The following is a 27,412-nucleotide window of genomic DNA, read 5'->3' on the forward strand; positions in this document are numbered from 1 at the left end:
TGGGAACGCTGGTACACTTAATATCCAACCAGGGTTCCTGTTCCTCACATTCATCCCCACATTTTCTACCCATGCCCACATCATACCTGGCCATACTATTGGAGATTGCTGTATGAGAGGAGTGTTTGATCTCCCTCCTTCTTTCAGCAGGAAGCTCTAGCAGTCAAAGTCACTGGTGAAGCTCCCATAATGCACCTGGCCTCTCTTTAATCAGTGCTTTTCTGTCCCATGCTTCCCACTTCAAGGCACTATTGTGGCTGCTGCTTCTGGCGTTTCATCTCTCAGGCCCCTTTGTGTTCCCTCACTAGGGCAACTGCATAGCACTTGGGTCCAGCTTCAAAGCATCAGCCACATGGGTTTCAATAGGCAGGGGGTGGCTTTAAACAAAGCCAGTTTTCTTCACTAACCCATGGTTCATTGTATGGCTGAGCTTGGCAGTTTGGGTAGGGAGGGCCTAATGCCCATCATGATGCCCATCAGTAGACAGCCATATATTCATGTTCCTGCTTATGTGGTTAGAGTCAGGATGAAGAGGCCACTGGTACCCCAGGAGGAGCACTGGATTGGTCATTCTGAAACATATTGAAAAGAAATATTTTCATTCCCATTATTTTCTTCTTTTATCCTGCTAAATTCCAAATTGCTTCTGCCATCCAGTGCTGCCTGCCTGGTATACCTGTTTGCAAGATTCCTGTAACGCACCATTGAGAATCAGTGGGCATAGTAGCTGATAACTGCCCATTATAAGAGCATCTCCTTCATCTGAGTAGGTTTATGCTTTAGGTGTTAAATATTTTACCCCTGATAATTGCAGCTTCTCCACCACCCCTTCTGCCCAGTTCCACTAGGGACACATGTCCCTTGGTCCCTACCTTCGGGTGTCCACATACAAGGAATCTGTCTTGGTACTTTCCAAAGTAAACTTACCTCCTCAGTCCCAAGAATAGCCAGGTTTGCCCAGCTGCTAAAGTGGAGTGGTGTGTGGAGGAGCAGACAGACCGACAACTGATAAAAGGGCATAGAGGGGATGTAATGTCATTGCCCTCTTCAGACCCTATTGAGAAGAAGCAAGAGGTTGGGAGCTGTGGCAGCTAATAAAGTAAGGAGCTGGAAGCAAAGTTTTCCCCACAACACTGTGCCCCTGCGAATTACTCAATATGTTTAGGAAAGTCTCGGATCACACCTACAATTAGCTGCAACCAGCTGTCTGCCCTGAAACCAAATAGGTGCCATAGCCCCAGCTCATTGCAAACACGTCCAGATGCAGCTGGGAGACTCTTGGGGCTTTGTTCATGAGCCTATCCTGAGGCTGCCAGTGTGGGAAATCCATGGCTTTTGGCAGCCGTATTTTGGTTTCTACAATACTTACTGCCAAGGTCTGCTGTCCCTTCTTCATTTACTGTCCTCCATTCACGTATCCACTCTCGGCTGCCCTTTCTTGCTCTCTCAGCTCGTACCTTCTGTTGTCTGCTGGGCTCCCCCACCAACACCGCCTGAAACAACCACCAGCACTCGGGCTGTTACTAGTTAGTTACTCAGCTAATGGTTTAATTACAGACTCCCTCCACAGGGTCCTTCCATTAACCCAGCAAGGGGGAAGGAAAAATTACACAAAGAGCAGCTATGACATGCTTGCTTCCCAGTCCCCTCTCTAGCCTGCCTTTAAAGCCCTGAGTGCCACTAATGTATGTTCCCCACTAGGGGCTCTGACTCTTGCCCTTTGCAGCTGAAGTTACAGGTCTCTTGGCTGATTAGCTGCGACAAGCTAAGAGGCTATGTGAAGCCCGCAAGGAAGGCTTAGGTGTACCCACACATAAAACCGAGTGACTCCCCTTGCAGTTTTCTTCTAGCAGTGTACATTGGGTGTACATCCTTCCCACCATCTCCATTTGGGAGAGGCAAAGCTGATGTGCTACCCAATGTCACACAGATTATAATGGCAGAAAGAACACGTCAAAGCAAATGGAGCACAGGCCAAATTGAACGTTTGTCTCAGGGCATTGTCCCTGAAAGGCATGCCAGACAGCCTGAACATAGTTGCCAGTTCACACCTATGCTGTCCAGGTATGTGGCTGCTGTTTCACTGCCATCCTGGTCCTTCTGCCAGGTTCCAGGCCCTGCTACTTCAGCCCCTTGGTTAATAGTGAATGAGGGGTGTGGTGGTGCTGCTTCTTCTATTGCAGGCATTGCTCCTAGAAAATGAGGGGGGCATTTCTTCCCAGTTTAGCATGAGGAGGGAGCCATGTGGATAGAGAAATGCAGTGGTTGGGAGTGGGGCAGAGACAGCAGTAGGCCATTAAGTATGCATTTTTCAGCCAGCTCAAATTGTAGCTGGGGAACATACTACTAGGGTTGTAGGAAACCATAATGCAGTCGTTGCAGGTAGCTGTCCTTCCCAAACTGATGTTTGTAGCATGCAGTGACCATAAACAGTCACATCACTATTCTTCAGTCTCAAAGACCACAGCTGTAGGGAAGCCTGGCCCTAAGACTTTTATTTGTCTCAGGTGGCTAATCATCAAAGGCAGCTGATTGGCACAGACGCCCCACCGTCTCCTTCTGCTCACTCCTGCCACTGGGTTTGCTGCCCTTGTTTTCTGTCTACCTAGTTTTCTGTTTCCTACCAATCCCTCCAACTCACTTGCTGGTACTCCTGCTGCTCCCTCTACAGTAGAAAGCTTAGTCCAGGATGGGGCAGGATCCTTCATAGGAGGCGGAGCATGTGGAAGCCCCACTCCATGTAAGCGGGTGATGAGGAGAGGCCAGGATAGAGCACAGAGCAGCTTCCTGATTCCCTCCAGCCTCCTTTACAGTCACTCCCCTCACAGCTGTGCTCAGTTAACCACTCTGAGCTTTTGAGCATTTGCCAGGGAATAAGCCCCCATCCATGCCTTGACTTCGCCAACATGGAACTGCCAACCCTGAGGTAGAAAAGCTGAGGGAGATGAAGCCCTACCCCTTCTACAGCCAGTATGTTAAGAGGTTTGAGGGAACTTTCTTTTGGAATAGCATCATTTTTAATTGAAGGAGTGGAAAGAGTGTGTTTTCTTTAGTGAGGTGTGAGATTTCTGAGGAGACACCATGCACACTGCAGCTCAGTCTTTATGCTAGTTTGAAAGGAGAAGGAGGATCCTCTTGGACTGTTAGAGCAACTATTTTTTTAAAAAATGAGACAATTTAGGCTCAATTGAATTCAACAGGGTTTACATCTGAGTAGAGGATTGTGTTGGTAGGCCGCAATCTTAAATAAATGCACAGGCCAAGGTTGCAATCCAGCACCTCCTTATCTAGGCGTAAGCTCCATTGAACTCTTGAGTGGGCATGTAAAGTATTGTGCTGTAACTTCCATTGAGTTCAGTGGGATTTGCATCTGGTTAAACATGCTTAGATTTGCGCTGCTAAAGACGGATAGGTTAATTTATACCCACAGTACTGACTCTACCATTAGACAGAATGAGGGGGCTGTCTCAGGCTGCTGATTTAGGATGTCATGAAAAGGCAGCAAATTGTTAGTTATTTAATGCATTATTATTATTATTATTATTATTATTATTATTATTATTATTATTATATTTTTTACTGCTAGGGAGGGGGAGGGGGAGATGTGCATGTGGGATTTTCTGCCTCAGATGCCAAAATGCCCTTGACTAGCGGGGGTGAGGCATTTGCTGCTTTGCCTCAGGCAGTAAAATGTTGGTGGCTGGCCCTGGCTGTGCAGATGGATCCCAGTTGTCCTTTTTCTCCTTCTCATCCTTGTTCAGAGGGATCCAGGAGCCTGAGCTCTCAGCCCGGCAATCGTGCAGTATCCTTCCCATAATAGAAATGAGCAGAAAGCTCAACCATGAATCTTTCTAGAAACCTCCCTAATATCCATGTTCAGATCTCAGTTGGTCCCCCCCCCCTTGTTTACTTCCCATCTCCACCTCTCCAGTCTCGCAAAACCTTCCGGATTCAAAAGGATTGCAAAGAATTTTTCTCAGCACATTTCCCAGACCCTTTCCTCAGCTGCTGTCTCTAAAGTGGGTCACGGGTGGTGCAGGGAGCCAAGAGCTTTATGAAAAACATGTCTGGGTTTTTAAAGGCACATCTGCCTAAGTCTGTAGAGCTTACTCTGAATATGCAGCTCAGCTCAGCAAATGGGGGGGGGCAGATCTCTCTCTCTCTCTCTCTCCTCTTCTTGGGTAGTGTCTGGACAAGCACCCTTCCACATACAAAACATACACCAGACATGCCACAGTGGAGGTAGAAGGGAACCCAGAACCCCTGCTGTTGTTCTCCAAAGATTGACATGGAAAACAGAGACTTGGAAGTAGATTAACATGTTATAGGTCTTGCAGCATGTGTTGAAAATGCAACAGAAAAATAAGAAATCCTGATTTACTAGGTTCTCTTTGTACAAGACTGCAGAGTTGGAAAAACAACCCTGGAGTCCTGCTTTCCATGCTTTAGTCTCATAGTGTGTGCTGTGCATACCTAAGGATTGGTAGGAAACTGCAGTAGTCCATCAGGAGATAAACTGGAATTGCTTGATCGAGTGGCATAATAAGCCTGTAGCCCTGACCCTCTCATCTCCTATCTCAGCAGGTCTAAGCCGTGCTGGCTTACCCTTTGGTCTGGTTCGGCGGGAACTGGCATGTGAGGGCTACCCCATTGAGCTGCGTTGCCCAGGCAGTGATGTTATCATGGTGGAAAATGCCAACTATGGGCGTACGGATGACAAGATCTGTGATGCTGATCCCTTCCAGATGGAGAATGTCCAGTGCTATCTTCCAGATGCCTTCAAAATCATGTCCCAAAGGTAAGAGTAATTTCGTTGTCCCCGAAGGGGGCAATGACAATAAAGATATTATTATTATTATTATTATTATTATTATTATTATTATTATTATTATTATTCTCTGTATTTCAGTGGGGGGGTTGAGGAGGCATTTCCCTTCCCTAACTTCCTTCACCTTCAAATTGCTCCCAGGCCTGTTGTGTTCCTCCAAAGTCACTCTTGGGTTTTTTAAAATATGGGGTTGTGGCCACTGAGCTCCAGTAAGTTTCTTAACCCATTATGTCGTCCTTTGAGCTGCTATTTCGGATTGAACAGAGGGCGGGCAGGCTATAAAGGCCTGTAACAATAAAACAATAATAATAAGAAGAACAACAACAATTAATTGCTAGCTGTCCCAGTCTGCATCTGGCCCAGATTACCATCCAGCAGTCTACTGTCTGGTTCGCTCATTCCTCATCAGCAACTCCCTTGAGATTTCCAGAAGCAGCTTGCCTAGTGGGGCAGAGCCACAGCAGTGGCCTCCCCTTTACCGCAGGGGGGAGGGATAAGACAGCAGCCATATCAGGGCCATGTGGGTGCATTGGCAGGAGTGCGGCATTCACTCTGCCAGTATGCCCATTCAGCCCTGGCCTCGCTGCTGCCTCATCCCTCCCAGCAAGCAGCATCCATGTTGCTGTCAGGTGGGTAATGCCAGCACCTCTGCTCCATTGGATGAGCGTATTCTGAAGTTTTTCTTAGTGTGTGCAAACCACACTGATTTCCAGGGGAGTCTTTCCATCTAAAGATTTGCACTGGAATGCATAGGGAATGTATTTCTCAATATAACAGTCATGTCACAGCCTGAGCTTAATGTTATGTCACAGAACTGAGAAGCTTAGACTGAGTATTCTTCAAACCTTTTCACAGCAGTCATCCCTGAGTCTAGAAAATCTCTCTCTATCCCTTACCAAATACTACTAAAACAGAGGCACCATTTACCTAACTGAGTTGCCATATTTTGCTGGTCTCCAGGCCATCTACTGCTGTGGTACAGACAGGAATTCAAAAGGCGAAGTGTTTTCCAAACTTGAAAGAAATAGTGTTGAAACCCTTACCCCAGAATCTTTTGGTTAAGCAGTATAATACCTGAGATTTAACATGAATCATACTTTCACTTCAACCAACCCAGCAAAAATACATTTGCTGAATAAGCACCACCCAGGAAAGGTTGGGTTGTTGTTGTTACTTTGTGCTAAAGTCACCTTGAAAGAAGGCAGGCTTGGTTCCTTGGTAGTCCGTCCCACCCATAGGATTCATCCCTCACTTTTGCTTAGTGCGTCATGTGCTCTTGCGAATTTTACTTCCCTGCTGAGCAGGATTGGTTACCTGAATTATTTAAAGTTCTAATAGCAGTACTGTCACTAGCCATTTAAAAAATGATTTCATTTATTGTTAGTTAGTAGGATATAGTAAATAATGTTACTCAAGCACTTAGAATACAATTAAGTGCATCTACAGGCAGTTTTTCAGACACTCTACCGCTGTGACACCCCAGCGAGGAGGTGCCACTGTTTGCAGTGCATTCCATGACTGTTTAATGCAGCTGAAATGCAAGGCTGGCAACTTGTCATGAGACAAGTGAGAAACGAATTGGGCTGCACTTGTCATTCATTTTGCCTCCACAGAAACAAAGGGTGGTTTGGAACTGGTTGCAAAGTATGTAAGTGTAGACTCATTTGCTGTGGAACACTGAGAATCTGCTCTTTTATTTTTCATTTCTTTTACAGTTTTACTGAAGTCCTCATGTTGTTGTTGTTGTTGTTTTTAAAAAAACCTTGCATGTGGAGCATTTTTGCTAAATATGGATGCTGCTTCCGTTAGGGCAGCAACAGGTGCATCCTTCATTTGATACGATTCTTAGCTTCTCGTTTTGAGTAGGAAGCCATTTGTAGCTTATGTGTTGGTCCTGCTTAAGGGAAACTGTTACCACTGCGCATGCAAAAGAAACATGCATGTCCCTTAAAACAGCTCCTTGCACCAGTCCACCAAAGTGCTTTCTAAGGCAAAAATTTAGGATGCAGTTTAGGAGTTCTGGTGGGCCACCCATAGAAACCCTGCAAAAATTGGGGTAGCAGTGTGGATGTTGTGCTCTTGTCTGACCCTCTGGGATTGCAGCCTAAATGCAGGAGCAGATAAACTCCATGTGAAATGTGCATGTAGAGCCTTGGTAAGTACAGTGGTACCTCGGGTTACATATGCTTCAGGTTACATACGCTTCAGGTTACAGACTCCGCTAACCCAGAAATATTACCTCAGGTTAAGAACTTTGCTTCAGGATGAGAACAGAAATCATGCTCCGGCGGCATGGTGGCAGCAGCAGGAGGCCCCATTAGCTAAAGTGGTGCTTCGGGTTAAGAACAGTTTCAGGTTAAGAACGGACCTCCGGAACGAATTAAGTACTTAACCCGAGGTACCACTGTATGTAAAACAGAAGAATAACAGAGAATAGGGTGTGATATAAACCAGATTGTTACCTTTGAAGGGGGTGGGGTTAGAAGTTGCAATAAACACACATAATTCTACAATGACATGATATGGAATCTATTCATTTTTCCCTCCCCTCTTGTAAAAGCTTGCTGGGGACATTTGCCAAAAACCAAAGACTAGAGCTGGTGAAAGCACACTACATTCCTCAGGTACTGATTCATACAATGCTTTTAGGGGGCTTGCTTCATAGTGGCATGTAACACACACACACACACACACACACACACACACACACACACACACACACACCCTGCCCATCTGGCTGGGTTTCCCCAGCCACTCTGGGCAGCTCCCAACAGAAAATTAAAAGCACAATAAAATGTTGAACATTAAAAACTTCCCTAAACAGGGATGCCTTCAGATGTCTTCTAAAAGTCAGATAGTTGTTTATTTCCTTGACATCTGATGGGAGGGCGTTCCACAGGGTGGGCGCCACTACCGAGAAGGTTTTTATTTTGCTTAGCCTGCTTTGAATTGACAAGTTGAGACTGCTCATGCGCACAGGTTTGCCACTCACTTAGTGTAACATTTTGCACAGAATTGTGTCTAGACAATCTGGGCATGTGGTAAACTGGTCTGCAAAACCAGTCAATTAATACATAGGTTTTCCTCCAAAAAGGGTTTTTCATGGCTTAATCTAAGCCATATTTCATTAGGGTTCAGTTCCAGAAAACATGTTTTTGGAGCCAGGGCTCAGCCGTGGAGCAAATATAGTCATTATAACATGGGAAACAGTGACTCTGAGCATGTGCTCTCTACACATTTGGGAATATGGTCCCGGCTTTCAGGCAGCTTGATGCATGGCACCTCTGTATTTAGAAAGTAAACACTGGGGTAGTCTTCATGGTTTTGGAATGAAGAAGAATGAAGAATAAAGAATACTTGATTCATTATCCCCACATTAATCACCAGTTCTGGTGCAGTATCTTGATTGATTTTTACCTGCATGCCTTACACAGAAACATCTGCCTCTCTTTCACACACATACATTATTTGACTTAAGCAGCTGTGGCCTCTTGAACATCCCACTCCAAAAAATCCCATCTCACCTATTTTCACACAACTCTTCACCTTTCTAGATTGGCAGAGACCCTGTAGGCTGGTGAGTGGCTTCCTTTACTCCTACTCACTTTTGCTAGTGACTGGCTGCTCGCTAAGTTATTTCTCCTTTTTTGTGCTTCTATCAAAATCCATTGGTGAGTTTCTTCAACAGCAGCAGCAGTGGGCAATCAAGAATCCCCGAGAGCTTTGAGGATTGCTAGCAGATTTTTTAAATGCAAGCTAAATCTAATTGCCCTTAGCAGCAAAACTCACTAATGTTTTAAACAATATTCAATGTTTAATTTGTTACCAATACCATTAGCAAGGCATTTACATGCTGTTTGGATTTTCATTTCTGTTACCAAATATTATCTACTAATTATACAAGCAGAGTTTCTGCTGCTAAGCAGCTATATCTGCTGCCTAAACACCCATCTACAATCCATTTACACCACAGAGGAGACCAGTTGAAGTCAACAAATGAGTTGTAAACTGGGGGGGGAGGCCTCATAGTTGGGGGGGTGTTCATAGGTGGTACAGACCTGAACCCAGGGCATTTTAACCCCTGACTGAAACAAGGCCCTCAAGCGATGCCTGATGGATCAGACAGCTGTTCCATCCAGACCAGCACTGTTCCCCGCTGTGGCCAACAAGATACCTCTGGGAAGCCCCAAAGCAACCTGTTGTCCTTGTGTTCTGCTTGTGAGCTACCCAGTGACATCTAGTTGGCCACTCTAGGAAACAAGGTGTTGGATTAGATGGACTATTACTCTGATCCAGCAGGGCTCTTCTTAAGAATTTATATCAAGAGTTTGTGTCAAGATAAACCGCCCATTTGTTGTGGTCTACAAGGTGCTTGTATGTCAGTCCTATAGCTTTTGTTCCCAGGAAAGCAGCAAAAGCAGGATATTTAATGAGCCTCCCTGGTAGGTTGTCATGTATGACTGGGGAGTCATGTTTTCTTTGACAGGCTAATAGTTGTCCAGGCCTGGCTTAGTCCTATAAATTCCTTTCAGTGCCTTGGAACAAGTGGAGTAATAAGAAAAAATATTTGAATATGTACCTTTTTGCTTTCCCTAATTATGGAGCAACCACAACCAGGGACCATGCAGCTAAGATTCAAAACCAAACTAATTGTTCAGAATTACCGTATGATATGTTTCTTCCTAGCCTGTACCACTTCAAATTGTGGGTTGGCAATTACATGCTTGAATGCTCCAGCATTATTATTTTTTAAAACCCTTTCACATAGAAAATAAATGCATAAGTCAAAAGCCTGGCCTGGAATTCTTTTCCTTGGTGTGCCATCCTTCTCCATGTGTGGAATTTTTGTTACGGGGAAACAGCCAAACTTGCTGTTCCTCATCCCCTTTCCTCTCTCTGCATTCTGAAATGGCACAGTCCAAGGGGTGCTGTCACAAGTAGTACAGTCCATACTAGATGAACTTTTGTAGGAAGGTCTTTCAGGTCAGAGGGTGTGACTTCTAAGCAGGTTTAAGCCTTTGCACACTTAAATGCACGATTATACAATAAAAGGTTGAAAACCCCCCGTTATGTTTTAACACAATGAAGATTTGATCTGGTAGATGCCATGTTCCTAAATTACTAGCATTTTGAGGTTTCTGTGTTGATATGAACTACCATATTTACTTGAATCCAATGCTCACCTTTCTTGGCCAAATTACGTTGCAAAAATTAAGGTGCATGTTAGATTTGATGGAACATTTACATTCACCAGCAAATACTTTTTTTGTTTGTTTCAAGGTTCTGAAAATTGAGGTGTGCATTAGATTCAATGGCGCATTAGACTCGAGTAAATACGGTAATTGATATATGGATTAAACAGTTGAGAAAGTGGCAGAAAAGAGTGTGTCCAAAGAGTGTGCTAAAATCTTTTTAGCACAATTAGCCAAGTCTCTAGGTTTTTGGATGTGATATTTGCCATGAAGCCAGCTAAGAGTTTGAAGGGAGAGTTATAGAACAGGTAACAAGGACAGCTCAGGCAGGTTAGCATAAACTTTGATCCAGTGCAGGTTTGGCAAAATGACTTATTTTATAGTCATGATGCCTCCAAATAAACATGTTCATCTTATGCTGCAATTATTTTTCTTTCTCTCTCTTCAGAAGCTGAGCCATACTAAGTTGATAGGCAATTTTTCTGCCATTTCCAGTGCTAAGGAGAATACACTCTTTGCAGTGTAGTAGAAGTGAAAATTCCCAATTGGGATTGGTTTGATATGGTTAGCTTCATTCCTCTAATCTTACCTCAAATTCTATCACATTGGGTTAGTTCAGGAGTGATAATGGCCATTCATGCCGGACACTGTCCGTACGCACAACCCATGCTTACAATACATTTGTTTTTTGTTCACTGTTCCCCATGAAATACTGGTGTTTAGACAGCTGTTTTTGAGGACTCATAGTCTTCTGTTTCATGGGCGCAACATTCTGTGAGCCAAAAGATGAACCCAAAGTATTTATATTACTGCTTAAGATTTCAGAAACCTTTAAGTGGTGCCAAAGGTACTATATATTTTAATGAAGGTGCTGGATGCACAGTAGGTAAATGCCAAAAAAAGAAGGTTAGGTAGATGTCAAAGGTGCTGCTAGACAAACATTGAACAAATGTAGCTTGGATAAGACTTCAAGATAGGACCTGTTTTGTTCAGATCAATATATGAAACCTCCCACTCCTGAGCTTTTTGGCCTTTCCTGCCTGACAGTTTCCTAGTCTCCAGTGTTCCCTCCCTTTCATTTTTTAACCTGCCAACAGCATGATGTTTTGCCTGTCTCTAAATCCTGGGTGCAGTTTTCTCCTTTGTTCGTTTCCTTTCCCTTTGTATCTCCTCTGCCTCTTACCTGCATTAGTCTCTGTGTGTGCCTCCCCTGACCTGTTTCTCTCCCATTCTTGCTCGTCTGCCCACTGCCTGCTTTGTCTCCCTCATCCTTCAGCCACTGTACTTTAGGGCTCTCTTAACTCCCCAAACCTCAGTCTCCCTGCCTGCCCAACAAATACTGCCTGCTTCTCCTTTCCTGTCAACAGCATGTGTTCATTTGTTTTTGTTTTTTCTTACCAGATTGTACCCAAAGTTGCTTGCATTATAGCAAATGAATAATAATAAATATAAGGATCCAAAACATAATGGGTGGTGTCTGTGCATAATACTAAGCCAAACTATGGCTCCTCTCCCAGTCCTCTTGCTACTGTGAGCAAAGTTATGGTTTGGCTTAGTGTCCTGAATGGACACGAGCACCTGCCACAAATTCAAGAGCAAGCCTTGGTTGCAGCTCCTGGTTTGTCTGGAGTGAGACAAGCCCTGAGGCCGGGCTCAGATAACCATAGTTTAGTTCACAGCACAGCAGCAGGGGGACGCGGCAAGGAGCACAGCAGCCACAACTTTCTTTGAGCGCATAGCTCAAAGATAAGCCATGCAGTGGATGGGCATTCTGCACAGCACCATCTGAGAAAGTGACTAGCTATTGGGTGGGGCTCTACAGAGCTGGAAGCGCCAGCACCTCAACTCTCATCCATCCCACTTTGCTGACAAACTCCGCTTCAGTGAAGCAGGTGGTGGCTGTCCTGCCCCAGGGGCCTGAGTTGATACCGGCTCCAGTTGCTTTGGCAGCCGACAGCCCCTGGGAGTCCCCCTTCCAACCTCCCTTGCCTGTTGCATCAGCCTTTCAAGGGAGAGCAGGTGGCAGGAGCTAACGAAGTGGGAAATGGGGGGCAGTGCTTCTTAGCTCTACCTCTGGACCTAAGCAAGGGTGAGAGGCTAACAATTCTGCAACTGGCTGTTGAGAGGACTGTCTGATTAATCTGCCAGTTGTGATCTGGGTCAGTATTCTAAGAGAACATAAAAATAACCACCACATAGGGATTTCTGATTATGCAGGGGCCAGGTTATAATATTATCTGCCCCCCCTCCCCGCCACACACCCAAGGATTGACTCGCAGTGGTGGGCAAGTGCAAGTTTTCTTCCAGGATGGGATGTTACGGGGCACCATTACCTGGTGCCAGGGGAGGGAGTGCCAGAACCACATCTCACTGCTGCAAGACCGCATCCAGGTCTGAAGGTCTGCAAATCCTCAGTGATTATACGGGAGTTGTCACCTTGGGCGCTTGCACAAAAATGTATTTGATGTCGCCTTTGGGCAAACAGAGGAATATGGTTCACACTCACATTGGCGTCTGCAGACACTCATAAGATTATGGACATGTACGAAAACTGCAGGTTGTGAGTTTAGTTTGAATTTGAAGAGCCATGATTGCACATAAATAAGTCTGTCGGGTTAAAAGTCCCTAGGTTAAAAGAGTACTATAAAAAATAATACAATATACTGTAATAAAAAATATAAAGATACTGATATATACTGATACTGTAATATAATACAGTATCACAACAATCAAATGTTGGTGACAGTCTCTGGCCCCATAACCAGAGCTAACACAGGCACAGAGCTGTGTCTGACATCCAGCAAGTCTTCTGCGGACAAATCCTGGAATGGGGTTAGTAAAGGGCTTCCTGTGAGTGTATTTGGATTATCCGACTAGTAGTTGTGCCTGCTCACTGCTTGCATCAGCTTCATACCTGAGATTATAATCTGCACCCCAAACAAAATTGTGGTGCAGCAGTTTTTCAAAGCTTCTAGGAAGTATTTGCAATACAGTACTAAGTATCAATCAGTGCCACCTAGTGGTTTCCTTTAGAACTTCAGTTTGTGTCAGTAGCTTAACAACATGCCCTTCTTTCTTCTCTTTCAGGTGCAATAATCGGACACAGTGTGTCGTAGTGGCTGGCTCAGATGCTTTTCCAGACCCTTGCCCTGGCACCTACAAGTACCTGGAGGTCCAGTATGACTGTGTCCCCTACAGTGAGTCCATTTCTCATTGAACTCTGATGCTTCATCTTATTTCAGTTATTGCTCCAAATAAGATTCCCACCTGACCCAGGAAGGAGAGAGACTCCACAGACTGGCCCCCTAATACACACCCAGACATGGGAATAGGATGCACTTAGCGGAGACACCAGCTAGACCGGGAACTAACAGAGAACCCTGACGTTTTTGTCTCTTGTGCTGGAGAGGGGTTTCCAATGGCTAGAGTAGAAGTGGACTAAAATGCCAGGGTTCTGAGAAAAGAATTAATTCAAGTGGTTTGGGCCTTGATAACTGGGCAGAATGATTCCTGGTCTGTAATTCTAACTCGCCATGTTTGGCTGATCATTGCCTTAGTTTCTCTTTCTTTTCTTTCTGTACCTGAGCCCTAAGGAAAGAGGACCCCAAAAAGGCACAAGCTGGACCATCCATAAGCTTCCTCCATTTCAGCACCTGATGCTGATTTTAGCCAGGGTAGCTGCACCAGTAATAGGACTATTTCAGCATCTCTCCTCAACAACAACCAAAACCCTTGAAATTTTGAGCAACACAAATCCTCCACAGTAGCACAGACCCACAGGAGAGATACTATCACTATGTGTTTGAACCCCCAACATGATGGTGTATGCAAGGTGTCGGTGCTTGAAATACATGCTGTTTGTGTGCACTGTGTGTTTGCTTGTTTGTGATTGATGAGGATATGTGTGATTCTATAGCCTTTGGCTCATCCTTAGTATATGTACCTACTCGGTGCATCAAATGTGGACAATAGACATGTATATTAGTACTTAACATGTCGTGGATATATATGCATTGCGTCTGTGCATATATGGTCTGTATACCCATATGAATGGCACAGTGTATTTGTATGCACACTCAGATGTATGACCATCTTCATGCTTGTGTGCAGTGCATATGCACAAACTCGTGTGTGTGTGTGTGTGTGTGTGTGTGTGTGTGTGTGTACACATGCATGTTTCAGTGTCCTGAAATGTGCTTCAGGGTGGTTCTGTGAGCCTTTGCATTAGGCAGTTGGTAGCAGAGTTGATATCTCTTCCAAAAGCAAAAAGCACAGCATTCTAAAAGCTGTGGCTATTATTACGGGGCTAGGGCAACAATTCATGTTTTGAATGTTTGTGGGTAGGTCTTGTATGTAGACTGGTATGATTGTGTGTGTGTGTGTGTGTGTGTGTGTGTGTGTGTATACACCTCTGTTATAGAAGTATCTTTATGAATGCTCACATGGTATGGATGAATTCATGAGCACAGGGATATAGATGGCTCTGTCCTTCAGTGTGTGCATGTTTTTTTAGTGTGGCCATGTGCATTCTGAATGTGCTTGTGCCACAATTCCCATGTTTTTAAGCACAAACCCATCTGCACCAAGGCACCTGATATGGAATTTAGCACCAGCATTATTCCTTGGAAAGAAGGAAAATGGCATGTGGTGGGGGACAATCCTAAGAAAACCTCTCCGAAGAAAGCAGTTGATATGCAATTATTTTTCTCAAAACAATATGTGAATTTTGTTTGTTCAAGTCTTCTGTTCATAAACCGAGTGCAGCACTGAATTTGATTTTTCTGGCTTCTGAGATGAAACTAGGGAGTTGGTCACTACAGAGTACAAGTAGCAGGAAAATTGTTAATGTGGTGAAGGGCCTTTATCTCCTGGAGCCAATCTGCTTCATTCCTGTTGATGGAACAAGCCTGGTGCTATGGCTGCCACTCCCTAATCTGGTTTCGTATGTTAGCAAATTGCCATGTTAGGGGGGTTGCAAAGGTGTCTGTTATTTACAATTACAGTCTTTATTCGAAAAGATTACTCCCCATTTCCAAACAGCCGCACAAATCATAACTGAAATCCATTTCTCCTTATTGATGGCAATAGCATTTTGATCTGGCAAGCCTAAATGCAATCTACTGAAGGGCTAGGCTTGTGGTGTCTCTCCTCCCTGGGTCAGTTGCTCATATGCCCTCCTCCTTTCCTTCTCTTGTGTTGCTTGGAGTGTTTGGGAGGTTTGTTCCTTGCCTTTGGTGTCTTGCACACTCTCCGCTGGGTCTAGGGTCCATGTGGGTGGGTCAGCCTCACAGGGTGTGTCCCCTTCCCCTCTCCGCTAATGCCCCTTTGGTTTCTCCTCACAGACGAAGTGGAGCAGAGCAGGGCAGGCGTGGCCTCTTAACCTTTTAACCTTCATTCCTGCCCCTTTTCCTTCTAGCTACCAGGTGGCTTCGAAACAAATCAACACTCATCTCAGGGTGCAACCAGTCCTGACCCCTCACAGTTTAACAGCACTGGGGATACCCCAAACAAGCAAAGGGCACTAAAAGGCTGACCAGGATATCACCTGCATCGTGAAAGTGTCTGCGGGGAGAGGGAGGCAGGGATGGCATGGAGGATGTTGGGATCAGCTATTAGGGCAAATGGCCAGGAAGTGTAACTGACTATGGCAGAGCTGTTGACACTGAGGGTGCCTCTCTCAGTACAGGTTGCATATCAGCACATTGGCAATCTCATTCTTACGTTCCCATAGACATACACATGCACATGCTGATCCCCAGAACCATGTGAAAAGCTATGGACTTCCATGTCTGCATGTTTGACTAGTTTTGCAGGTGAGCATCCTCCTGCACCTGCGCATTGTCTCTCTTCCTCTCTCACACAGTTATATATACATGTGTGGATGTATGTGTGCATGTACATATATTACTCACATGCACATATATATGGTTGCAGTCAAACATAGGTGAACAAAACACTGCTCATGCAATGTGGCTTTCTTGGCACTCTCTCGCCCGCCCCCCCCCCCCCTTCATCTCTTGAAAAGCTTCTCCTGAGGACTGAGGGACCTTCTGGAAGGGTACATGATGGAGTATTGTTGTAGATGGGGAAATTAGAAGAATTTAACAGGGCTGCCTTGCACAAGCAGAAATTCCTTTTCTGTTCTCAACAAGACATCTCTGGATCCAAGCCGGAAGGACATTTGTATACATTGCCAGATATGTAAGCAGAGTTTGTGCTTGCTTGCATACTCTGTATTAACATAACCAGCTATATTTGTTCATATATATACAGTCATACATGTAAACCCTCTTTCCCAGACTCATAAGAACTTTCATTGGTCACATCCTGCCATTCACCCATGGTTTCATAAGCCATAGTTTGTGAATCTATGGATGGGTGCTATGGTCACTCACTCCTACCCTACCCTTGTCTCTTCAAGTAATGGCTTTGGTGTGGGAATCCTGGCTTGCATTAAGCCGTAATTCCTGGTTATGTCCAATACAGGGAACTCTGGTTTAATGTTCAGTAAACAGCTAGGCTAATAAGCCAGGATGGAGAAGTGCTTGTCCACAGTGAAGAAGGAGGACACATTCACAGTGCGTGTGTGCAGCTTTGTAAACCATGAAACTGTGGACAAATGTCTGAGCAAAGCCATTATGTCTTCACTTAAAATCCAGGATCATTTTCACTATTCATTATATGCATAGCTGAGATAAGAATGCTTTTCTGTCAGTGTGATAGGATAGTTAAGCCCACAGTGTGCTCCTATATCCTTTTGATTCAAATCTACTAAGGCTACATTCTCTTTCCAGCTTATTTGCATAGCTTCTTTCTTCTCCAGAAGAGACAGAAACCTTCTTTCTAGCTTTACCACACATTAAGAAATACATTATTTCCTCAACACTGGTAAATATTTGACATCAGTCTTAGTTACATCCAATGCTCTCCCTGCTCCTCGAGTCAGGACTCCTGGGTTTCAGTATGCAGGTGAAATGGAGCCAGAAGCAGGAAACAGTTAGCCCATTCTCAAATTGGCAATGGCTGAACTGAGGAGGAGTTTTCAGTAGTTCTTCACCTTTAATTAGCATAGACATGTTCCCAACTCACATCAGATAGGAGAAAGCATCACCCATCCTGGATGTATCCTGCTTTAATGCCGAACCAGGGTGGCAGTCGTCATAACCATGGTTGGACCTCTTTCATTGAAAAGTATCACGGCTGGGCATTTCATCCACAATGGTTTGTGCTGGATATGTAGCAGAACCTGAACTCAGCTCTTGCTACAGTCATACCTCACTCTGCCTCTGTGTTTCTGCTGCTCCCTGTTGGCTGCCCTTCCATGCTTCTTTAAGCAGGAGAGTGGTTTGATCCAGTGCTGTTGTCCTTGGGGGTCAGGGCTGGAGCAGGTGATGGAAGGGGAAAGCACAGGAAGCTGGAGACCCATGGGGAGAGGGGTGGATCACAGAGGGATGACAGAGGTGGGAGGGGCCTCTGTTGCCAGACCCTTTTGCTTCCTTCCTTTGCAGCTGCCTCTACTCTAACCAGACACTGATCTTCCTTCCTCAGGGTCCAATCTGACATGTGGAAAAACAAAACAATTCATTTAATGTGTCTGATTTTTGGTTTTGGATTTTTAAAAGTGAATTGTTATTATTGTGTCACTATTTTTCAAAACGCAACCTCCCTCTCCCCTCTCTTCTGCCAGCTCCTTTCCCCAGCTTTCCCTTCTCTTCTTTCACTCTGTTTTCTGCTGCTTGCTCTCTTTGCTTTTTCTTAGGCCAGGGTTGTTCTGGTTACCAGGGGTATCACCACTCACACTGGGAAATGGTTGCTTTTAGTGCCTGGATTCTCTTCTAAGAGTGAGTGGAGTTTAATGGGCTTTGCCAGGCAAACACCTCTGGAAATCAGACAAAGTAGTGGGGACATAGGCAGACCAGTCACTTGATGAATCTGAGTGTAGGTGCTTGAATGGAAACTCCAAGATCCAAACAGATATTTGGGGGCCAAGTCTTAGCCAGTCCCCCAAGCCTGACTGCAGCCTAAATAGATCTTACTAACTGTATCCATGCTGTGCAGATTTAGATTGTACAGATTTAGAAAAGGCCCACACTGTCAGCACTTATACACTACGAGGTTGGAAACAAGACAGATCATTTTTAGGGTGAAGCTAAGATATAATTTTTAAAGAGAAGTCATAGGAGGTTCGTTATTCTTGAGGCGAGCTTAGGTTCCTCCTCATTTTTCAGTTTGCATAAGAGACATATATTCTATCTATCAAGCCAAATAATGTATCCTGACCCTCTTGTCATGCTTTAGTCAGATTGCCCACTTTTTAAAAAAGCACCATAAGCACATGTATGTGTTTGGTTTGCTTTGTTTTTAATTGCAAAACATCCCAGACGGGTAGGGGGAGAAGCCTTGGTGAAATTATGCCAATCAGTACTGTCCACCACTGACTTTGGCAGGGTGGTTTGAGACAGTTATTGCTTCCTCTGTTGTGCACTTATTTCTTGTGCCACCAGTCAGGCAGGTTTTGCAGGTCTTCAAAACAATACAAAAGTGCAAAACCTTTCATATAGCTGTCAGAGGGGGAAACTGTTGGCTGCTGTCTAGCCCAGTGCAAACTAGTTTGGGATCAGATTCTTAAACAGTTTTAATCATCATGACTTCTCTCACAGCGACTTTGTGAAATGTCATCATTTTATAAGGTTGCAGAGAATGCCTTGTTAGAAGCTCCCCATCATTTTGGAGAGCTGCATTTCTGAAGATTTCTTGGTTGGAAGCCATGAAGTTTGAACAGGCTTGAAATTGGTTTAAATACAGAGGTGTAGATAGAGATGCCCATAGACATCGCTGGGCACAGCCAGGGGGAAACAGCAAGTCATTAGTGCTGCAAAACCATACTGAGGCATAGTATAGTTTGGCACTGATTAGGCTACGGCAAGAAATCTGTGTTCCATTTTGGGTGCTACTTTGAAAGGAAAATGAGAAAAAAAACGAGACGCTGTTCAGCATCCAAGGAGAATAATAAAGAGTGGAGTTATAAGGAAGTGCGAAGGAGCTGCATATAGCAGCCGCAAGAAGAAAAGATTAAATGGAACATTCTTAACGGTCTTCAAATATTTAAATTCAATATGTCAAATAGCAGTTGCAACTGCCAGTGAGGGTAGGCCAGAAATGAATGGTTCTAAGGAGGGCAGTAGAGCAGCTAAGTGTTGGAATAAATTTCAAAAGGAAGATATAGAGTCTCTTTCCTTGGGAGTGTTACAAAGTGGCTACATCAACATATATGGGCAACAATTTGGCACTCAGTGAATACTAGACTCTATTTAAAGACTTTTTGTCTTTGTTTATATGATAAACATTTATTCAAACTTCAGTATTTTTTTCCTCTGCCCACCTTCAGTGTTGGCATAATTGGAGGCCCTAGCTGTTCCTGCCCACGTTGCTGTGGCCCTGTTTCCTTGACTACATTCGTCATCTTTTGTGGATGTGGTCCCTCTTTCCCCTTGGTTTCCTCCCCACTCTTTCTCCTCCATCTCCTCTGCTGACTACGCTTCCAACTAGGGAGCCAGGGTGGTGTATGGCCTGCTGAGACGTGGCTCTCACAGAGCAGCCTCTGGGCCCAGCTAGCTTGAAAATTCTCTTGCTGACAGGACCAGCAAACTAACTGGGGCATCGTCACTGATTCTGCAACTCACATAAGACAAGATGCATATGTAGACCTCAGTTTCCCCCCAATTCTAAATGAAGAGAGCCTCTCATGCACACAGGAGACTGGTCTGTTTGTTCATTTGTATGAATTTGTGTGCTTCATATGTGGCTAATTCCAGAGTTGTTCATTCATTTGGGGGAAGAATACTTTAAAATGCAGTAGAATGCCCCCCCCCTTTTTTCCTTTTTGCTTGGATTAAATTTGTACATAGTTTGTTTCATCCTTATCCTAGGTTTGCATGGTGGGTCAGGCCCCATTCTTTAACTGGGACATCCAGTTAAAGAAGGTTAGGATTCTGAAACCTATTTTCTCTTAGGTGATTTAAGAGACCGCAAACCTAGCCAAACATCAACTGAAGTGCAGTGGATTCCTTTCTTTTTAAACAGGCCTTTCTTTTATTTCCCACTCATTTCCTTGGCCCTTGTGTTATACAGGCCTGACATGGACAATCTGTTTTCAAATTAGTCCAGAAAAAAGCCTGTCTGGCATCCATGACCCTGCTTGCTTCAGTTTCTCAATAAATCATAGTCTTATAGAGATTCATTTTTATACATACCCCCTAAAGCAATCCAGAGCCATTATCTCCTTTACATACATGGAGAGCTCAAGTACACATATGCTCATAAATGATGGTTATATGGTGACATTCTGGTAAATCATGAAATAAAGTTCTGGTCTTCTGAGACACAAAACGGCTTGCCTATTTAATTTTTCATTCCTTTACTCAGTCCAAATTATGTACAAGTCAGCACAAATCTGGTATCACTTGTATGTTTATTCTGACTCCTGGCATCAACTCCTTTTCTAACTTTCCAGGGTCTCACTGACCCGGACAAGAAAAATATTCTGTCTGGGTTCATTTTAATGTTAAGATGTCACCAAAGTCACAAAGTCCTTCAGAAACTGAATAAAATCCTCAAATCACAAATTTGTTTAAAACATTTTAAGGGTTTTAAAGAATACATTTTATTTCTTAGCTGCTGGGTATCATTTAATGGTAACCCTGAGTGTGAGAAATCCTCTGCTTCCCTGCAAATGGAGGATGAAGTTAACCCTTCATAATGAATACACACAACACCCTCAAAAGAGGATATGGGAGGCAGAGTTTGAGGATACCATGAGAGTCAAATAGTATATCCTCTTTAGATCTCTTTTCCAGTCATCTGGGGCCATGCAGTGTTCCCTGAAGTTTTCAATATAAAACACCACATATAAAATCCTGAGTTTTCTTCAGTGTTCTAAGATGGACTCATCAATGAACCATAACAGGAAATTATCAATAGCAAAATAATAGTAAGGATGTTGATTACTTTGCTTACCTCTGATGACTGGTAGGTGGACTGTATGCACACAGTAAAATTTGTATTAATGTACAAGGAATTTATTGGAATGCTCTTTTGTGCACTGGGCAATCATTCCATTTCCTTCCGGGGCTGTGCCAATTTTTCTGATCTTATCAAAGTTTGCTTTTTTCATGAATTCTGAGGAAACTTTCAACTAGGATTCTATGATTCTCTTCTAAATCAGCCTCCAGCAATCCTGCCCACTTGTACTACTATTGTTAACCCCAAATCAGCAGGAGCTCCACTATAATCTTCTTACATAAGAGCATAAGCAGAGACCTGAAGGAATATAGGGAGGAATTCAACACTGTGCTTTTCTGACCATCCATCAGTGCAAGCGCTTATGCTTTCCAGATGAAATTATTCCCCCCTCTCCTCCCCCCATGTGGTGCTCTGAGGGTTCTCTTGACCCCCCAGATTGGGGGAAAGCGTGGAGGGATAATAATAATAATAATAATAATAATAATAATAATAATAATAATAATAAATAATTCAAAAAATTATTTATACCCTGCCAATCTGGCTGGGCTTCCCCAGCCACTCTGGGCGGCTTCCAATCAAATATTAAAAACACAATAAAACATCAAACAGGAGAGGAGGGAAGCCTCAATGCACTAGCAGAATCTCTTCTGCTGTTTTCTGCTAGTATGCCAGGTTAGTTAAGTCCAGGCCAGACCAATGTTCCATTTAGTCTACCATTCTAAAGTGTTTTCTACTTAGGCCAGATGCTACCAGAATGCCCATAAGGGCTTGAAGGCAACAGCTCTTTGCCTGGCAATTTGTACTTGGTGGCTCACCACCACTGAACCTGAAGATTTATTTTAGTTATGATGGCCAATAGCCATTTATTTATCCTCCATGAATTTCTGTAATCTTCTAAAGCCATATTTACATCTGACATACTTTTATACCCCTTCTCAGGCTAGCTTACTGGAGCAAACCCATGTTACCCGTTCTACACAACAATGCACAGCTGTTCCATACAATCTGGATTGCAGTATGAGCCAGTTGTGTGTTGGCAACCGATAGATCACTGGTGGTTAGTGTGATTGTTGTGCCTGCAGCTGCACAGGTTTGGGAACAGTATGCTTTCACATCCTTCATTTTGCTTCTTATTTTGTGTTTGTGTTGTAACAATTGCTGCAGAGAGTGGAGGCATGTTGTTTCTAACATCTCCTTTTTTGTGCCTCTGCCAAATTTTGTTCATATAGTATTACCATGACACAATGTGGAGGACTGTGGAAGAACATTCAAAGTTACTGGGATCAGCAGAGCTTCTGTTTAAATTATCAATCAGTCGATCCCTCAGTCTCTACCACTTTTGGCCGGTTCTAGTAGCTCTGTCTAGTCCCACCAAAGCTTGGTTTTTGCTCATAGAAAGCATCCTGATCCTTCCAGTCACATATATGACGTAAATCCTGATCATGTCTGATCCCTGGAAAGTTCCTAAGAGCTGCCTGGAATATTTTATTTTTGCTTCTCTAAATTCCACTAGAATTCCAATAATGTAGCCAGTGTGGTGCTCTTCAGATATTTGTTGGACTACAGCTCCCATCATCCCTGACCATTGGCCATGCTGAATGGGACTGAGGAGAGTTGTTCAACAGCATCTAGAAGACACAGTATTGGCTACCCCTGCAGCAAGATACAGGCTTAGAAGTGCAATTTGTTGAGGAAATTTGTGGAGGAAAAGTAGAGTCTGTGGAGGAAAGTAGAGTCTGCCTTCTATCTTGGGCTCCTTGAGACAACTGGTATCTTGGACTCTATAATGGATAATGAAGGAGAATGCCTGCTCCAATTTTATCAACAAAATTGTGCAGTACCAAGCTAGACTGGAGTGATAAGATGGGAGGGTTGCTGTGGTTCAGCAGTTTATTCTCCATTACCAAAACCCCCCTCTTCTTTGGAGCAGAACTGAGAGAGGCCTGAATTTGGTGCTGGGCCAAAGAGACAGACCAGGGATGGTGTTATTTTGCGACTCCCCTGCTGCCCAGCAGCCTCCATGACTGGGCTGGCCAATGTGGTCATTGGTGACTTCAACATTAGGATTGCCATATTTCAACAAGTGGAAATCCGGACTGGGTTTTCCCTGACATTTTAAAAGTTTTCCGAAAATTCTGCCCAGATGCCATTTTTGAAGGGCAAATCCTGACTATGTCCAGGAAATTCTTATAACATCCATGCTGAGGATGCCTTGGGTCTAGTTCAGGATTTTGTGGTCTTCATGGCAACCATGGGACTGTCTCCAATAGTCATAAGTCTAACACACAGCAGGACATACCCTTTCCTCCAAATTGGGAGGGAGATTGTCTGGAAGTGGAGTGGATATTATCCCATTGCCATGATCCAGCCACTATCTAGTGAAGTTTCGTCTTGCAGCAAGTATTCCCGTCTGCAATAATGAGGGACCATATGATCTGTCCTCAGAGGTTGGTGGATCCTGATTGATTTTTTATAGCTCTGGGGGATTTGCCAATGGATAGAGCATTGCTTCACTGTGGAATGTTTGGAAGACTTGGGTCATCAACATGATCACTCCCAACACCTTCCCATTCCCTGGCGATGTACAGATTTTAACTGTTAAAAAACTTGTAGACAGTGTTGCAGAGCTGTATACATCAGTTTTTGTGCTTCACCACGGTCCCTAGTCAAACCAGCTTTGCAGGTTTTGAAAGCACTTTAAAATGTATCCTAAAATAATAAAGATAACCATAACAACACCCACAACAATAAGTAATAATAATAATGATGATGAAAAAAAGATGACTAATGGTTAAAAAGATAACTATGGTTAAAAAGGAATAAAAGGGCAATATACTTTAGGGGTAAAATTGACTAGACCAAAAACTTTGCAACATGGTCTAGTTCAGGCATAGGCAAGCTCGGCCCTACAGATGTTTTGGGACTACAACTCCCATCATCCCTAGCTAACAGGACCAGTGGTCAGGGATGATGGGAATTGTAGTTTCAAAACATCTGGAGGGCCAAGTTTGCCTATGCCTAGTCTAGCTGATTTCACTATTTGGGATTTGAATGGGATGTAGGGGAAATTGCTGTAAGAAACAGGAAAAATTGACTCCCACTCTGCTTCTCTTCATGGTATTTGTATAGTTGTAAAGATACTGGTTTTGGATCAGGACTAGTGGCATAGTAAAGGAAAAGACACTCATTTTGTTCCATATAAATAACTGGACACACCCAGAGAGAGCAATGCGAAGGACTACTTCCAGTGTCTTAAATAGTGGCATATTTTATTTTTGAAGAAGATGATGTGATTTGAAAAGCTATCTAATTGGGGATATAATCTGCATGTAATAGCAGTGGGGTCAGAGTTCATGATTTGTTCTGTATTCATAAAGTTCTAGGGGTCCAGTCCTTGAAGTCCCTAGTTTTTAGCACTCGAATTGACTTTTTTCCCTTAAGTGGCCCTGCAGAGCTGCTGCTAGTCAGTGTTGGACTGGCTCTGTTTAAGGCAGCACCTTATACATCAGCATTGACATCAACAGCTGCAAGTTACGTAACTGCTAGGGTAAAAGAAGGTAGTGAGATAAGGATATGTGTATTTATGAATATAGTACACAGTAATTATGAGTTGGAGCAAAGGAATAGAAACATGGGAGGATTTACAGATAGATAAATAGGCTGATTGATGTGGGAGTGAACTGGATAGGCAATGCATTTATGGTCATGATAGGTCAAGCCTTTCTTAGGGGGAAAAAGGTATTCTGGGATATTTTTCTTTTCAAACTCTTGCTCTTTTCCTTTCTCCCTTTTCTGCTTGCTCTCCCTGATCCTACCTTTCCCCCAACCCCACCTTCCTCCCTGCCAAAATGCTTTGAGCCAGCAACCAACCCCCTTTTGTGTTTTGTTCCTTTGTCGTCCTTTCTGGTTGGTTTTGATTTCTGACTTTTCTTCTGAAGGGCAATGTCGCCAGCACAAAATTAAAAAAACAACAACAAAAAACCCTCCAAAAACTGTAAACCTCAAACCGATCAGACGAAAAAAGAAATGAAAAGTACAACTACCACCACCAAACCCAACACGCTCTCTGCCTTGAAATGATTCCAAAGCGGGAGGGGCTGGTGTTTGTTGGGCTGGTGGGGGGAGGGGAGGGGAGATTTACAGTTTAAGAAAGAAAGAAAAAATTGTTTCTTTAGGGTGCGGGGAGAAACAAAAGCAATTTAATCTCTTTTCTCTTTTTTTCCTTCTTGCACCTTTTTTTTCCAATATATTTTTCTTCTCTCCCTTCCGATGCATAAAGTAGAAGTGGAACAGAAAGGTAAACAACAACATTACCACTGACCCCACCCCTAACCCAGCACCTTGTTTTTTTCTCTGTGGCCATATTTAATGTGACCTTCCTTTACCTTTTCTCCTCAATCCTCCTCCTCCTAACCTCCCACCTCCCCTTCCCTTGGTTTCCCCACCTCTTCTCTCTCTGGTCTCACTAATTCCAATTGGCATCCCCCTCCCTGTCCAGAAACAAAGCTTCCAATAACAAAACAGCACTCAGCAAATAAAGCATATAAAGTAACCCATCTAACAACTGCCCTTCCAAACCTTTTCCATTTCTCCTCGCTCACATGTGGAGTGGAAGCACCATTAATGTCTGGGTCCTCTCTCTGGTTTTGCTTCCTTCAGGGGAAATACACTTTTTCCAACCCGTTCTCTGCGTCTTTTATCATTCAACTGATTCTCTCTGCTCCTTTCTTCGTGTTTCCATGGCAACCAACTGGGTACCTTGGCCTACCTCAACCACAACTTCTCTCTTTCTTTTTCTTTTTCTTTTTTTCTAATCCCAATTCCTGATTTTTAAAAAATAAATGCTTGAAATTTTATGGGATTTACATATAAAAATTTGCCACAGTACAGAAGAACAACGGGGAGGGTGTGTTTTTATTTAAAAAAAATATATTTTATTTTGGGCACTTTCAAATGATACTTCCAGGCCTTCCTCCACATTTTTCGAGATTGTTACATACTTAGAACTTTGTTTTAATTTTTATCAAGGCGCCATTCTGGCTTTAAGCAGCCTGTAAGATTGCAGTGGAAATGTACGTCTTAGATCCTATACACTGCAATCAGTGGGGCTCCCCTCCCCCGCCATTCCCAAAGCTATGTGTTCAGGATCAGGATGTAAGGCACAGAACAAAACACCTTTTTTCTCAGTTGTTGAGTAGAGCAGGGGTCCTCTTTTGAGCCTCTCACCATATTTAATACATTATTGTTTGTGGACTCACTTTTATGTGAGGAACATTCAGTTGTACATGCTGAGTGGTGCCACTTTTAACTAGGGTAGCTTTGTTATCTACTACTGTCTGAAAATCAAAGTGAAACAAATGTGTGGATAAAACTGAGCATCAGTTATTCCACTTGTGATCCATCTTTTAGTGGGAATTTTACCCTAAGCTTAGGCAGTTCTTTGGAGCGAATCCCCCAGCTATTTTTTCAATTGAGTCATTCCACACACACCCAACCTCCAAGTAATGTTCTGACATGTCTTGAAGGGCCTATTTCTCTTTTCTTAACTCTTTTTCTCTGCTCTACTATCATGATAATGTGAGAATCAGATAAACCCATAGAAAATAACATTTTCTAGAATACATATACATTAATTATACCAATATACTAACCACTTTGATGTGGGAATTTTTAATTTTCTTGCTTACTGTTTCTTTTTCTTTCTTTTCTTTTTAAATTCCTGATCAATCCTGGGTGATTTTATTTGTGGATCTTTCCCCCCTTTTCTGCCTGTTTTGGTTTTTTTTATAAAGAAAGCTGCAGTCATGATCATTGACTATCTGTCTGTTATTGGGGAAGATGGGGGTGGTGCATGAAAGAAGTGGGGGTCAGTCAATGTATTTTTAATTTGAATGTCTTGGCTAGATCTGGAGGTTATATACCTAATGTAAGTATCAGGACTCACAACTGCAATGAGCCTGTCTTAACAAGGGACAAGCTGTCAGGTTAGCGCTAGGAATCGAGCAAATTAATTAATTTCAAAGTAGTAAAACTCAAAAGCCAGGCTTGATTCCACCCAACCCATGTCTCTCTCTTTTTCTTTCTTTCGCTCTCTCTCTCTTTCTCTCTGTTTAGTTTGTTCTAAAAGCGCTGTTGATTTTTCCCCCCCCCCTGCATTGGTTTGGAATTTTTTCCCAAGATTGGGGATGGAGGCATATACTTATTCTTTTCTTTTCCACAGGTTTCCATGGTTTTGGATGTGGATTTTTACTGATTGTTTCCTTCTCTGTTTCTGACATCTTCTCCCCCAACCCCAGAGCACAGTTGCCCCCATCCCGACTTAGAAGGCTGAGTCGACACTGCCCCATCCATGAGGGATCGGAACCAGTTA

General features: G+C 43.5%; 1 protein-coding gene across 5 annotated transcripts in view; it reads left to right on the forward strand.

Moving 5' to 3' along the window:
- The window catches only part of ADGRL1 (adhesion G protein-coupled receptor L1), a 130,674-nt gene that overhangs the window by 69,413 nt on the left and 33,849 nt on the right, over positions 1-27,412 (forward strand). For 3 of the 5 annotated variants that reach the window (XM_081181643.1, XM_081181640.1, XM_081181644.1), the window contains exons 3-5: positions 4,582-4,798; positions 13,108-13,217; positions 25,322-25,339. In XM_081181643.1, coding sequence (XP_081037769.1) covers positions 4,582-4,798; positions 13,108-13,217; positions 25,322-25,339 — 345 coding nt within the window. The remainder of the gene's footprint in view (positions 1-4,581; positions 4,799-13,107; positions 13,218-25,321; positions 25,340-27,412) is intronic. The other 2 variants (XM_081181641.1, XM_081181642.1) reach the window with 2 other exon arrangements.

This window comes from Podarcis bocagei, assembly GCF_964188305.1.
Source record: "Podarcis bocagei genome assembly, chromosome: 2".
NCBI lineage: Eukaryota > Metazoa > Chordata > Lepidosauria > Squamata > Lacertidae > Podarcis > Podarcis bocagei.